General features: G+C 43.8%; 1 protein-coding gene across 1 annotated transcript; it reads left to right on the forward strand.

The window, feature by feature from the left end:
- The first annotated feature begins 631 nt into the window (after positions 1–631).
- Positions 632–3,421, forward strand: NHLH2 (nescient helix-loop-helix 2). The gene is made up of 2 exons (XM_005523892.2): positions 632–1,003; positions 2,970–3,421. Exon 2 carries the CDS (start codon positions 2,990–2,992, stop codon positions 3,419–3,421), a length of 432 nt encoding a protein of 143 aa, XP_005523949.1. The 5' UTR covers positions 632–1,003; positions 2,970–2,989.
- Positions 3,422–15,712: the final 12,291 nt, after the last annotated feature.

The following is a 15,712-nucleotide window of genomic DNA, read 5'->3' on the forward strand; positions in this document are numbered from 1 at the left end:
CTCCGAACCCGCGCCGAGATTTTCGTTTATTTCGTTTTGTTTTTCTTTTTCAGCGTTCGCATATTTTCCTTTATTTTTCACTCGAAAGATGCAGGAGGAGTTAGGAAGCTCAGGGACGGATGGGGGTTTCGTTTATCCCTTTTTTTTCTCCCCTCGCCAGTTCTTGAAGAACCAGAAGAAGAACTAAATCAAACATTCATTTTCCGACGGCTTCTCCCCCGCTCCTGCCCCTCTCCGCCGGACCGGTGAATTAACAAAACCTCACGTTACAAACCCCCCAACCTCCCCCCCTCCAAAAAAAAAGAAAAAAAAAAAAAAGAATAGAGAAGAAAGGAGGGAGCGACGCATTGTTACCCCGACCCGCGGCGTGCCTGTGCGCCGGGCCGCAGCGGAACAAAGCCGGCAGCGCCGCTCCGGGCTCCGCGCCCCGGGCTCCGGGCTCCGCGCCCCGGGCCCCGCGACCGGCCCGGCCCGGGAGCGACGGGGCTGCCGCAGGGAAGGAGAGGCTGAGAGGGCGGGAGAGAGGGAATAATCCCGGACGGTGCCGGTGCTGTCGCCGCATCCCTTTTGTTATTTATCGCGGTCGGGGAAGAGGAGGAAGAAAAGCGGGAGAGAGGGCACTTTCCTCCTCTAAAACCGACCGGCCGAAGCCGCCGGTGCGCTGCAGCAGCTGCCCCGGACGAACGGGTGGAGGAGGACTTTGATGGGGAAACGCTTTTTCTCCCCTGATGCATCGTAAGTAACTTAAGTTGTTATTTATACTCCGCAAACAAACACGACAGTATAACATCTCCCATCTCTGGAGCGCTGGAGGCCGCGGCGAGGGATGAGATCTGCCTTTCCCAATTCGAGCAGGACACTTTTTCGCTCGTAATTAATTTTATTTGATTTTGATTTTTTAATTTTTCCATGCTCCCTCCCGGAGGGTCATTTGAACTGTAAAGGAATCGCCGAGGGGGCGAGGGGACCTGGAGAGAGAGGCTATCCAAACGACTCCACCGAGGTAAGCAGCCTTAACAATATCTTTCCCTTTTGCAGGTAGCACAGGGCATGGGCTTACTGTAATAATAATAATAATTAAAAATAAAATAAAATATAGAGGGTGAGGGAAAAAGTCTCTTTCCGGATCAGCTCTCCAAACCCCACAGTACAGATAAAACCAAATCAAAGGAAAAAATTCAACATACACCGTAGAGAAACCTCTAAACAACTTTCTTCAGGAGCCACCGCTTTAATTGCCCGTTTTCGTACAACCGCCCGGCAAATCCTGCCTCTCTAGCGTGCTTTTTTGCATAAGCCCCCTCGCTTGGATGCTAGTTGAAAGGTTATTTTAAACCTTTCCTCTTTATCTTTTTGCCCCACGAGATCACTGATACCTGACTTGCGCGCTAAGGGGTTTTTTCCCTACCCGTGCCTTGTGGGCCTGATTAACGCTCCTTATTTAAAAATCGAAGAGGAAGCGTTTCCGACGGTCCTGGCAAGAGACGGCCCTTTCCCAGGGAAGGAAGCGCTCTTCTCTCCCACTCCCCGGTCCTGGCTCCCTGCGCACCCCGGGGAGCGCTGAGCCTCGGCCCCCGGCGGGGCCCCTCTGCCCTGCCACGCGTGCCCTGAGTCTCTCCCCCATGGGGAAGCCCTGCCTGGGAAGAATTCCTCCTGCCCGTGTGGTTGTTGTTATTATTATTGTTAACAACAACAATAATAATAGTTTATTTTTCCCAGCTGGGTCTGAGGCCCTACCGGGACTTTCCCTGGAAACTTTATGTGGAAATACTTTGCAATCTTAATTCGGGGGAAAGAAGGATGCGATGCTCCCTCCTCTGTCGGGCTCGCTCCCCACCACGCTCGACACCCCAGCTGCACACACACACACACACACACACACACACACACACACGCACACACACGCACGCACGCACACATTTGTGTCCAAGGTTATTCACTAGTTGCCTGATGTATTGTTTTATTACATGCCGGCATGTCCACGGACGCGCTCGGATTTGTATTGCTGTCTACATGACAGATGGTGCTCTGTGAGGCCGCAAGAAGATACGATTCAATTTTCTTTTGAAAGGCACGTCCGCATTTATTTATTTATTTATTTAGCCTCCCCCTCTTTTCGCGCATGGAGGGGAGAGGAGGGAAAATTTAAAGGGATGGAAAAGTTCGGCCTCTGCTTTGGGGTTTTGCTTCTTTTTGAATCCCACGCTTAGGAAACGGAAACTCTCCTAACATTCCCATTTGATCGCTAGCAAATTGCTATCTGCACGATTAGTAGCAGGAAAGGAAAGAAAGAAAAAGAAGAAAAGAAGGAGCACAGAGAAAAAAGCGGAGGGGAGAGCCTAGCAGATACATAGGATTGAATCGGATCCCATAGGGATTGGGGAAATAAATCTCCCCACCGGCCTTGTTATATTTGTGGAGCCTTGAGCTGTGTATTTAAAAGTATCATGTCTGTAGCCTGGATCCCATAGAGCGTTGCTGAAAGACAAACGGTTAAGCAGAAACCGGCAGGTCAGAAAGGACAATATTAAAATTGGGGGCCAGGGCGGGGGCTGGGGGTGAAGGGGAACCACCACGATATTGAAACACTGAATATTAGCTTGCTTGGAAAAAAAAAAAATTAAATTCTTCTATTGCTCTCTGGGCCTGTTTCAATACCCAAGGAAGAGCAGGGAATAACGGCAGGAAGTGTATACCGCTGGAGCTGCCGTCAAACGCTAGAAAAGGGATGGTTAAATGACGGGGTATCGTTTATCCCTGATATTGCTCTCATTAGTACGCCCTGAAGGAGCCGCGACTCGTCCACCCGGCTCTCCCCCCTCCCCGGTCGGGCGGTACCGGCGCCGGGGGCAGGGCGCGGGGACCGGTATGTCCCTCAAGTCCCTGCCCGTGTCCCTGCTCCCCGCCTTGCCCCTGTATCCCGGGGCCGGGGCCCTGACCCGTTCTCTCCTCTTCTCTGTCTCGGGAAGGCTCCTCCGCCCCCTCCAAGATGATGCTTAGCCCGGACCAAGCTGCCGACTCCGACCACCCCTCCTCGGCGCCCTCCGACCCGGAGTCCCTGGGCGGCGCGGACGCTCAGGCGCTCAGCTGCTGCGTCTCCGACCCGGAGCCCGCCGAGGGAGGCGGCGGCGAGGGCCGGGGCGGCGGCGGCGGCGGGGAGGGCCGCGGCGGGGGCCGGCCAGGGCTGCACCCGCCGCCGCTGAGCCGGGAGGAGAAGCGCCGGCGGCGCCGCGCCACCGCCAAGTACCGCTCGGCCCACGCCACGCGTGAGCGGATCCGCGTGGAGGCCTTCAACCTGGCCTTCGCCGAGCTGCGCAAGCTGCTGCCCACCCTGCCCCCCGACAAGAAGCTCTCCAAGATCGAGATCCTGCGCCTCGCCATCTGCTACATCTCCTATCTCAACCACGTGCTGGACGTGTAGCGCCCGACGGACGCCCGGAGCCCCGGGACCCCCAGTCCCGCCACCCCGGGTCCGGCCGCGGCGGGCAGCGCCTTCCCCGGGGCGGGCGGCGGGGCGGGGGGGGGGGTCCCTGCTGCTTGTGCTCCCCCCGGTCGAGAGCCCGCTTTTCGAAGAGAAGTATAAAACCGGATTGTCTCTTCAGGCTGTCAAGTGCCCCTTTATATATATCCAAAAACATCTACTTGTGACCTTAAACGTGTGACCCATGGGTGCAGTTAAAAATAACTATTTTTTATTTATGGTAGAAGGAGTTGACAATTTATTTTTTTCAAGATTTATTTATTTTTCAGAGTGGTGGCAATTTTACTTTGGATACTTCGTGCCAATTGGTTTCTATAGTCGGGTGTTTACACTTTCTCCTGTGGAATATTATGTTTGACTTTATGAGTGTTTGTTGGGATCAATACAGTGTTCATTTTCTTTTCTTTTTAATTTATTTTTTCCTTCCAATTCTATTGCACTTGTGTACCACAAACCTCCCCTCCCTCCCTGTTTATAAGTATATTTTATATATGTCAAGGCATTTGTTCTTGACCTTTTTTCTTTCTTTCCTTGTGTGGGATCAACAACCACTAGCACTTAACTAGGAGAGGTTTTTTTTTAAAAAACTTGTTGTTATTCTGATCTATAGTTGCGTCTGAAAAGTACTTTGCAAATCGTTTATAAGGGAAGTAGTTTCTTTGTGGGTGTATATGTGTGTGTGCGTATACATGCATGTGTGTGGGAGTGAGCGTGGGTGTGTATGTGTGTGGTATATTTTTAGGAAAGGACATTTTTTCCTAAAAAAAAAAAGAAAAAAAAAAAGAAAGAAAAGTAAATCCAGGACTGCTTTCCTTTGTGACAACCAAAAAAATTCTATAACCTGAAAATGTTTCATGTTCTTTGCTGTGAATCTCTTAAAACAAGAAGCGCATTTTAGGGACAAAAGATAAAAAGAAAAAAAACCCCACATCTGCTATCCAAAGATTTTAGTCTTTTTCAGGGTTTTTTTGTGTGTCTATGTTGCTTTATATAATGCAATATTTTGTAGTGAAAATAGATAAATCTGGTTTCTATCTGATGCGTTTTTCATATCTCTCATGAATGGTGAGCTGTTTTGCATATAAATAAAAGTATCAAATAAAAGCTGTTTTTTCCTAATTATTTTTCCCTGTTGGTCCTTCTGTGAGACAGACATGAGATGTCCTTATGAATAAGGATTGCAAAGGCTTCTCAAGTCTTGCCTGGGAAGCTTCAACAGGTTACCTGCCTCTTCCTAGGGAGGTTCGGACTGCAGTCTCTCCACCACAGCTCCCCTGCTCCAGCCACTCTCAGCTGGCTGCCCTTCCCAAATGCAAAGGAGACACAGGACCCTTGCTGTCACTTTCACCCAGTATCATCGTGACTGGCATCTGGTCACATGTTCCAAAGTTCAAGCTGTACAGGCCAATCTGATGCTTGCAAGCACCTGTTTTGCTACCTCACTCTTTGAAATGTCTGGCTTTGCCACCCAAATGCATGTGTTGTGTCCTGCCTGAGTGCATTGGGGTTTCCTTCTCTTGTTTAAATTCAGCTTTGATCGCTCTCTGGACAGGTCTTATTCTACTGAAACCAAGGAAAAATCTTGTGCTCTTTCCCTACTTTAGAAAACCTCAAGGCTTCATTGCCAAATCTTGTCATTTGAAACATGGAACAGATAAAGACTCCATGGCAGACAGGTTATTACCTGAGTAATGTGAGACTATCTCATTTATTAAACCCTTTTCTCGTTTACCACAAGGGGTTAATTTTACCTATAATTTGAATACTGCCATTGACTCTGGTGGCTTCGTCATCCATTCTTACTTGCTGGAGAGATAAAACCCTCCCCTCCACCCTATTTTTATGGCTGACACTTTGCACAGCGATTTAATTAAGTGTGGTCTTGACCAGCTGAAAAGCTCAGTGCAGAAAACCTGTCAGAGAGACTGTTAATTCCATTTCCTGCAACTATACGCTTGCCATGTCCCAAGGGAGCACACACTGGTTTGGTAGTTCAATGCACAGGTTTCAAATCCTGCATTTCAGGGCTGAAATAAGTCCACCAACTTTGGAGCTGGCTTCCTTTAGGACAGGTTTGTTTCTTAGGTTCAATATCAGGGCACTGTGTTGAGTTTGATGTAGTTGCCTGAGTGATATTATAAATCCTGCCATCCAAAAAGCCTTCATGCTACCAGCATTTGGGAGGACTTTGTTAATAAAAAGATAAACATATTATTTCCCTCTTGACCATTGGGAATGCATGTCTTAGGGGAAGAGAGTGCTCTGCAGCATCTGACTGTAAAGTACAATGGCTGCAGTCACTGGCAGTTGTAGGGGTGAACCCCACATTCCCCCTGGCCTCACTTCCCCTTCTGGGGGGTCTCACACAAGTGTCAGAGGCACAGGTTGAGACAGTGCTCAAGTCTCAGGTTCCCAGCCATGTGATCCTGTGCCCAAGTGATAAGCCAGAAAGACTCCTGTGTTGTGAGCAAACAACAACACAGTGTGGAGGTATGTGGGAACAGGCTCAGAAAGTCAGAAAATCTTGTGGGCTATTCCATTTTTACCACCCCTGAGACAAGAGAGCCTGTCTGCACTCAGACACAGAGCAACAAGGGCTTTGCTTTTGGTGGTATCCAAAGGGTCAGATCTCAAGTTTAACCAGCAAAGAGGTCAGGGCACTTGACCTGAAGAGATGTCCTTTTCTTCCCAAGTTTTATCTGATGGAAGAAATTGCTTCTTCCTACAAGTCCTGTCTCACTTCCATACACTCACTACCCTGTTTAAATCCTGTCCCCACCATAACATCACCCCAACTACTTCTATTTCTCCTGCTGGCACTAAGAAGGAAACTCATTCTCATCTAGCAGTTGATGAGTGTTGAAAATAGAATGTAGGTTTTGCTCCCACATTCCATACCTTTTTTTTAATTCTTAAGGAGCTGAGTAGTATGCACAAGCTACAAGGCCTATGCAAAAAAAAAAAAAAAAAAAGGCTGCATAGCTAAGTGCTCAGAAGTCTGGATTTATGAAGAATGGGTAAACAAATTTAACTCCATCTCATTGCAAGTCTGGGTTAGATAGCAATAAAGTCTAATTATATGATCAAAGTTTGTCTGTGTCTATGCTCCCTCAGCAATAAAGGAATGAATGACCTTGAATGACAATACTATAGAAGGGACGGGGTTGGAATTGCTGAATGGAAGTTTATATCACACTCAGCCATTACAACAATTGGCAAGGAAGAGACACAGTTAATATTTCCTGGTATTTTAGCTACATTCAGATACCTTTCTTTCACAGCTGAAGAGGAGCTCATCCCACAAACCACGAAAGAAAGTGCACTCAGAGAAGGCAGAGCACTGGACCTTTAGCTGACTCTAAAAGAGGGACTTTATGCCTGAACTCAATACAATATATAAAACATTTAAAACATTATATAAAACATATAAAACATTGAATGGCAACCTCCAGCATTCACAGAGATCAAGTAGTTCTAATGGATAAACCTAGAATATCCCAGTACAAGGGACATCCAATGCATGCTAACATTGGGTTATAACACCTATTAAGACACATTTTCAGGCCTATATGGACTCACAGGGACATGGTGCAATACACACTCAAATGGTATCATTAGGAAGCAGGGCAGCTAATGCATTCATCTGAACCCTGGAAACAGATCCTGACCCTGATACAGCAAACGAGGACAGACAGCAAGCCAAAAGTAACTCCTCCAAATAAACATAATGGTTTTGACAGGACTGTACAGCTAAGGGGGAACTGTATTTGAGTATCATACAGTTTCCTAAGAGATTCAAAGATCTAGAGCATAAAATATTCCAAAATACACACTTGAATTTATGCTTCTATTACATATTCACAAACAAAAGGAAGAATTTCTAGCATTAACCATCACTGTCCAGCAAAGTGCATGGTACTGTGCATTCAGGATCACATTACTCCCCAGCCACAAAGTCATGTCATATTGTTTGTGTAAAAAATGTGTGAGTCAGGTAGGATATGACCACTGATACCTACAGCAGATAAATTCTGAGGGTCTTGGATGTGATTTGATATCTTTGCTGTATTTCTAGTAAAGGGAGTATGTGTGTATTTGAGAGAGACATGGGGGTGGGGTGCTGAAGAGGATGTTGTATATGAAACTCAACAAAGAAATGTTTTTTTTCTATTATATAGCTGTGAAGAAATAGCAGAGACATTCTATCTATCTCTTCACATATCTATCCATCTAGCCATCATGTAACCCAATTAACCCAGTTCTTTTAGGGTGAATAAATGTGTTCTAATATCAGCCATTATTTTTCTGTACTCTCAGTTTATTCTCCAGGGTGGGACAGATCAATAACCACAATAGCAGCCAACCCAAAAGGAAAAGGCAATCTCCTGGCGCTTCTTATTTATTTCTTCAGAGCCGATTTCGTTTTCCCTGCCTCTTCCCCTGGTGACGGATTTTGCCTTTCCTGCCCAGAATGGCCGTGTTGTTTTATCCTGGGCTCTATTTGCATGTGAGCTTCAGATTCATCTTTGGCTCCTTGCACGGTTTGGGATGAGACCCTCCTGTCCCCAGAGAGGGGGGCAGGTGTTGCTCCAGTCGAGCGAATGGAACCAAATTACAGGACCGTCTGTCGCCTCCTCTGGGAGCCGGCAGAGGGAGGGGAGGAAGGGGAGGGGAGCGGGATGCCGTATGACAGAAAAGAAAAGCAGAACATCATACTGATGCCGATAAGAGCTTGAAAACATGAGTCGCCCCAGCCCACAGCCCCACCCAAAACCATGCAGCAGCCACCTGAAAGAGAAATGTCAGGAGCAGAGACAGAAATAAATTGAGTCACTGGGCTGGAATAACTCAGCCTCAAAATGAAAGAGAGCTCAGACCCTGTCCACTTTCAGACACAAGTGCAGGCACAAAGTTGCTGATTTTCTCAGCTTACGGCTATGCTCTTTGATGTCACCTCCTCTGTCCTTTCAGAGCAAGCTCCTCTGCCCACCACCACTCTCCACCAAGTCCTCACAGCCCAGCTCTCGCAGCAGCTCCTGTGCCCCTCCCTCCAGTTGCTCCTTCTGGCCTTCCCACAGCCACCCTGCCACTCAAGGTCTCTGAAAGTGGCACAACTGTGCAGAGGTTGTTCTGCTCCTCTGCCACCCCACCAGCCCCTGCCCTACAGTGTAGCCAATCCTTGCTCTCACAGGGAGCTGCTTGGTGCTCCAGCTCAGGGCAGGTGTCTCACTTCTCAAACCCATTTATTTGCTTAAGGCATTTTAGCAAATTAATAAAGGACCCCCAACTATCACACCCCACCCCCAGCTTGTTTTTGCTGTTTTTTTTTTTTTTTTTCTCCCAAACTTTTCTAGATATGAGTGTACACACACATTGATGTATGCAATGATTGCTCTCACAGTGGCTGGGCACAAAGTCACTTGGAAAGCAACAGGTAACAGTTGTTCTGCTGTTCCTCACTAAAACGAGAAGATGATCAGAGAAGAAATCTGTGGAGAATTCAGAGGAGATTTGGAAGAAGGCATGAAAAAAGGTGACATTAGAAGTGCTTAAATCAAAGCAAAAGCATAATGGAGTGAATGAATGGCAGAAGAAGCCAGGTCACATAGGTGGAGGGGCCTCATCAATCAGCAAATGGGCATAACATGAAGGATTTCCCATGAAGGTGGTGGGGTGTACATATGAGCCTGGGGTCTACACCAGAGCACAACGAGGAACAAAAGTCATCTGAAAAGGCAGGCAGTAAACACAGGAAAAGATGGCAGTAGGAAGTGTGAGGAAGAAGAAGGATATGTGTGGCTGGGTAGAGCTGCTGGTATGGGTGGATGGGGAGAAGATGCTCCGGCAAAGTCAGAAGGAGCAGCTTGCTTGGGGGTTAAAAGTGAGTTCAGTCCAGGAACAGACAGGAACCAGGCAGGAAAGAAACTGGAAGGAGTTGTTAACTAGACATTCAAAACTACTCAGGAGAGATCACCACAACTTTAGTCATGGCCAGAGGGATGGACTGGCACAGTAACATTTTTTAAAGGAGCAAAAGACAAGGGGTTTGTCATAGAACTATCCTCCAGAAAAATTCTCTGTTTCCTTGCTCAAAACGATTCTGTGCATAGATGTGGCAGAATGATTTGCAAACCCTAGGGCTAGAGCTCAGGAAGGGCTCACAGGCAAGGTAAAAACAGAAAGAAAGAAAGAAAGAAAGAAAGAAAGAAAGAAAGAAAGAAAGAAAGAAAGAAAGAAAGAAAGAAAGAAAGAAAGAAAGAAAGAAAGAAAGAAAGAAAGAAAGAAAGAAAGAAAGAAAGAAAGAAAGAAAAGAAAGAAAGAAAGAAAGAAAGAAAGAAAAGAAAGAAAGAAAAGAAAGAAAGAAAGAAAAGAAAGAAAGAAAGAAAGAAAGAAAGAAAGAAAGAAAGAAAGAAAGAAAGAAAGAAAGAAAGAAAGAAAGAAAAAGAAAGAAAGAAAGAAGAAAGAAAGAAAGAAAGAAAGAAAGACAAAGAAAGAAAGAAAGAAAGAAAGAAAGAAAGAAAGAAAGAAAGAAAGAAAGAAAGAAAGAAAGAAAGAAAGAAAGAAAAAAAAAAAGAAAGAAAGAAAGAAAGAAAGAAAGAAAGAAAGAAAGAAAGAAAGAAAAAGGAAGAAAGAAAAAAAGAAAAAAAAAGAAAGAAAAAGAGAGAAAGAAAGAGAGGAAAGAAAAAAGAAAAGAAGAAAGAAAGAAAGAAAGAAAGAAAGAAAGAAAGAAAGAAAGAAAAAGAAAGAGAAAGAAAGAAAGAAAGAAAGAAAGAAAGAAAGAAAGAAAGAAAGAAAGAAGAAGAAAGAAAGAAAGAAAGAAAGAAAGAAAGAAAGAAAGAAAGAAAGAAAGAAAGAAAGAAAGAAAGAAAGAAAGAAAGAAAGAAAGAAAGAAAGAAAGAAAGAAAGAAAGAAAGAAAGAAAGAAAGAAAAGAAAGAGAGAAAGGAAGGAAGAAAGAAGAAAGAAAGAAAGAAAGAAAGAAAGAAAGAAAGAAAGAAAGAAAGAAAGAAAGAAAGAAAGAAAGAAAGAAAGAAAGAAAGAAAGAAAGAAAGAAAGAAAGAAAGAAAGAAAGAAAGAAAGAAAGAAAGAAAGAAAGAAAGAAGAAAGAAAGAAAGAAAGAAAGAAAGAAAAAGAAAGAAAGAAAGAAAGAAAGAAGAAGAAAGAAAGAAAGAAAGAAAGAGAGAAAGAAAGAAAGAAAGAAAGAAAGAAAGAAAGAAAGAAAAGAAGGAAAGAAAGAAAGAAAGAAAGAAAGAAAGAAAGAAAGAAAGAAAGAAAGAAAGAAAGAAAGAAAAGAAAGAAAGAAAGAAAGAAAAGAAAGAAAGAAAGAAAGAAAGAAAGAAAGAAAGAAAGAAAGAAAGAAAGAAAGAAAGAAAGATAGAAAGAAAGAAAGAAAGAAAGAAAGTAAGAAGGGAAGGAAAGAAAGAAAGAAAGAAAGAAAGGAAGAAAGAAAGAAAGAAAGAAAGAAAGGAAGGAAAGAAAGAAAGAAAGAAAGAAAGAAAGAAAGAAAGAAAGAAAGAAAGAAAGAAAGAAAGAAAGAGAAATGCAGAACAGAGCAGGAGAAAGCAGAATTCCACTGTGTGCAGTCACAGCATTCAAAGACAACTCTTTCCCACATATTAGACTCAATATTCCAAATACCATTGGTCTTCTGACCATTTAAGCAATTTCAAGATTTAAGACAGGCTTCAAGACTATCCCAGAAATGATCCCTATAGGACAGAGCCACAAAGCTGTATTGGACTTTTGTTATTCAAGATAATAAAGACAAGGACTGACCATGAAAAATTGCAGAAGGACTGTGTGAGACTGATAAAATAGCACAAGAAATTCAATCAAAACAAAGTGATAAGGTGATGCATGCAGGGAAGAACATATCTAACTCCACATATAACTGATCAGTCCTAAACCAAGCACAGAAGCAAGATCTTGTAGCTATGATATATTGCTTCATGATAACATCAGCTTGGGTCTTTGTGTCATGGAAAAAGAAAATGAAATGTAAGATATTATTATCACCATTGAGAGAATAGAACAGAACAGGTAGAGAGCAAGGCAGAGAGCATCATTATGCCATTGCATAAAACCAAAGTAAGTCTGTATCTTGAATTCCATGTGCAGCTCTGGTTCAGTCTCAGTAAGAACAAAGTAAAAGTCCAAAAGCATCTGAGAATGGCAGCAATGGTAACACAAAGCATGGAATAGCTTCCATACAGCAAATGACTAAGTGAAAAGGACTGAGCCAGCAGTGATTTTACAGAAAGACATCATATCCCAGTTAACAAGGGGATGGTGGAGAGGGATCAGTTGTTCCCTGTCTCATCCAATATAATTTGATACCAGGAGGTGTCAAATGAAACTGTTGGATGCCAGGCTCAAAACAAACAAAAGGAGGTGTCTTGTCACATCATGTGCAGTAAAGCTGTGGAACTCCTTCCTCAGGATGTTGTGAAAGCAAAAAATTTATACAAGTTCAAGGACAGAAGCTCACAAAATAGAAATCTGCTGAGGATTTTTAAATGTGTAGAACTGCCTCCCAACTCAGGCTGTCCTCAAACCACAAATGGCTGAAGAGCAGCAGACCTTAGGAGGAAATATCATATATACCTCTGCTGTTGTAATATTCCCCAGGCATCTGCTTTGGCTCCCATTTGCAGTGGGATGCTGGGATAGATGGTTTTTCAGTTTGGCTCAGTCTACATCTTCATGATCTGAAGGAAATAGATCTTTGACAGATGCCAACATCTTTCAAGCCTTGGTCTCTTTGGACCTGAACACAAAAGCTGTCTGTAAGGTGAGTCATCAGTGGGCCAATGTGACAAGATAAATATGAACTTTTAGATAGGGAGGGAGGGAGGAGGACTTATTCTCTGGGGCAGTAAGCATAACAAATGTGGTTTTCCTGACAGTCAAAGGGTTGAAGTTTGATGTCAAACACATAAAGGTAAGCTTACAGCAGTTCCATGATCTCAAAGGAGTTACTTATGATTGTCACTAGAGTAACAATCTAAAGAAGGATCCTAAAGATAATCATAGTATGATAGGATGGTCAAATGTAGGATGGGGCCTGCCTTGAATTTGGCCCCAGCCTCCTTGTCCTGATATATTTTTCAGACTTTACTTTGACAGGACTGCCTTCTGAACAGGTTGGTCCTATTAGAAAGGGTCACAACTCAAATTGCCCCAAGAAGATCTAAGCTCTGGAGACCTTAAATAAGGATCTAGCAAAGTGCTTGAAAGAAGAAAGGACTGCTGAGAGACTTGAAGAGTTCAGATTCAGCCATTGTGGCCAACAAAACCTAGTAAATTTTGACATACTTTACATTCAAGCCTCAAAAATGAGGAAGAAACAAGGAAAATTAAGGGGAAGTTAAAATGATAACAAAGAGAGGAGGAGTGAAAATAGTGGTTTACGTGAACTATGAGAGGAATGGACAATCATCTTCTAAGCTCATCCCACTGGGGCTTTTTTAGATGATCAAAGGTATCTCAGACAAACAACCGGGCTCAGACTCCGTATGTAGTCATTCAGAAAATCCCAGTATAGACCAGCTTAAATCTTGTGGCTAGAGGCCACCTCCAGTATGAGCCAGGTCTTCCTGACCAGCTAGGAATGGAGTCTTCAAAAGTGATTTGGGGGCACTTATGCCATTTTCTTGATGGGGGACACAGAACACAAAAAGGATCCAGAGATTCAGAAGTTATCTCTAAATGCCAAAGTCTCTTTGCGGTATGTAATCATATGCCTGTCTCAAAGGCTACACTCTCTAGTTCAGGCTCTATGAGAGAAAGCATTGCTTTCAAAGGAAGTGTCTTTTAAAAATGTAGAGCAGCCCACTTGTCTCTCCCAGTTCAGTGTTCCCCACACAAGGTTCATCAGTGCCACAGATTTCTAAGGGAGACCTCCCAGCTTTCTTGACCCATGAAGTATCTTCCAACAATGTGCAAAGTAAATTAGCACAAAACTTTCCTACTCTGCCTTGTAGCAGTATCTGAGATTTTAACCAGATAAAGATTAATTAAAATATTGTGCACATTAAGATAAAGATGATTACTCTGTGAAGGTGAATTTACCTCACTTGACCTTTTCTTGAATCATTCTTAAAGCACCTCTCAGTGGTGCATTTACAGTGCACACTTGAATTACAGACACTCATAATACCTCCTCTGTATCATTTTAAGACATCCAAAACTCTTGCTACCACACAATTTGCTTCTCAGTAGAATCCAAAAGGTGAAAGTACAACATGAAATGAGATTCAGAGTACATATTTAACAAGTTCCCAGAATACAGTGTTATATGGGGCCAAGGCCAGGGTCAAATCATGTCAGTCACACAGGGGTTCTAGCACAAGGCTGCATTGTAGAGCCAAAGGGTAGAACCCTTGTATCCTTTTTTAAACATGCAGATATTGTCAGCAGCCTCATAAACGCCCCCACCAGAAAGAAAGATTCAGGTGAGAGCTGACAGAGGATGAACTATTGAGGCAGATCCTTTTGAGACAAATATTTTGAAATTTCAGAATCTGAAACCCAAGGAGCATTAATCACCAATTTCACTCCATGAACCAAGGACCAAATGCATGGCGAAGCTTGCACATGGTCTAGCACACAGGTTCTCTAGGGTAGGGTTAAAACCATGCTGGTGGGATGGCACAGAGAAACCTGCATTCCTTGCTAGCATAAACAAGCTGTAATAGCATTCACTGTCTGTCTAGTCAGACAAACCACATTTAATTACCATGCGTCCAAGTTACAGTAATCTGGATGCAGATAGATCTGAAATAAATTGAAAGGAAATGGATTTTACGTTACAATGTAAAAGGAAAAGCACATTAAGATAAAGATGATTAGGTGGATTGGAAGAACCTTGTGAAAGATAATTGTGTTCAAAACAATAGCATCTTCGGCAGGGGAATTTCTGTCATGTGGAAGTTATACTACTGTCACACGCAGAGAAGTGTCCACACCAGATTGGCTCCTTCTTTTTTGCATGGTGGCTCCTTGAGTTTCTCTAAGAGTTGCAGCTTCTGGCTTGACTGACACCAGCAAAGCCATTTCTCTAAATCTCTGAATCTCACAGCCAGTCTGGTATTTCTCTGTGTCTCACATCCTCCTGGGAGACAACATATGCTTTCCTTTTCCACCCTTTACGTGTTTAGACTGCAAATGCTCTGTCAGCAGTATAAGGACCTGACCCACACAACAGGAGAATTTGCAACCTGTCCAGTCCCACCCTGTCTGTGAAGCTGACCAGTCTCATGTAGCTTCATCCCACCACAAGAAATATCTAAATCCCTGGCTAACACAGGTGCTCTCTCAGTGCCATGAGGTGACTGAGCCACTCTGGTACGCACCTCTGGAGAAACAAGACCTGCTCTTACTGATTGAGAGTAGTCTCATGGGGATTTAATCACTATTCCTAGCAGTGACATCTGAAAGAGATAAAAAAGGGAACTGAGCAGCCTGTGTATGCCCATCTGCAGTCAGCCAGTTTGTTAAGGCATTAGATTCATCCACCAAACTAGGAGCCAGCTTTCAAACAGATCAACATCCCAGGCTGTTTTGATCCAGAGCTCTAGGTTAGCCTTGTTTTATTGCTGGCCACTGCTTTATGAGAGCAGAAACTGTCTTTAATTATGGAGTGTGAGTAAAAGGGTGCACCCTCCAGCAAGCACTCAGAAACAAGGAGGTTACCATCATTTTCTCCTGGAGGGACAGCTACAGGATGACCTTAGTCTCCACGTGTGCTGCACCACAGCTGATTGTCACAAAAGACAGTTACTGATGTGCTTCACCATATAATGGGATCCCTGCTTGACATCCCTGCAGCACAAAACTTTGAAAAAATACCTACAAAAAGCAAAAATATCCAGTGAAACTCTGGATTAGCTGACTCAACAATGCTGATTCTATTGCATCTTAATGTCTCCTTTGAGAGAGCAATGGCATGGCTGGCAAGCAGCAGCAAGCCTGTTTGTTGTGGTCATGTAACTCCAACTGTCTCCTCGTGATCCTGCTGTCTTTGTCTGAGGCCTTTCCACAACAGAGTGCATCATTCCAAATTCATTTGCAGTCCTGTTATGAGACGCTGCTCCTTTTTTCTTCACTGGATGTATTTACCTGTCTTCCACAGTAGCAGGTCTAAACTCACTGTTTGCTACTTTACCTCTGATTATAAAGATGCATAATAGCAGCTCCTGGGTCTGTGAATCACATATTACTTTTTTTTGTCT

This window comes from Pseudopodoces humilis, chromosome 2, assembly GCF_049639895.1.
Source record: "Pseudopodoces humilis isolate 2021_Gansu_Grassland_sample_001 chromosome 2, ASM4963989v1, whole genome shotgun sequence".
Taxonomy (NCBI): Eukaryota; Metazoa; Chordata; class Aves; order Passeriformes; family Paridae; genus Pseudopodoces; species Pseudopodoces humilis.

Excerpts from the sequence above, each read along its gene's own strand:
- NHLH2 (XM_005523892.2), top strand. The coding sequence starts at position 2,990 with ATGATGCTTAGCCCGGACCAAGCTGCCGACTCCGACCACCCCTCCTCG.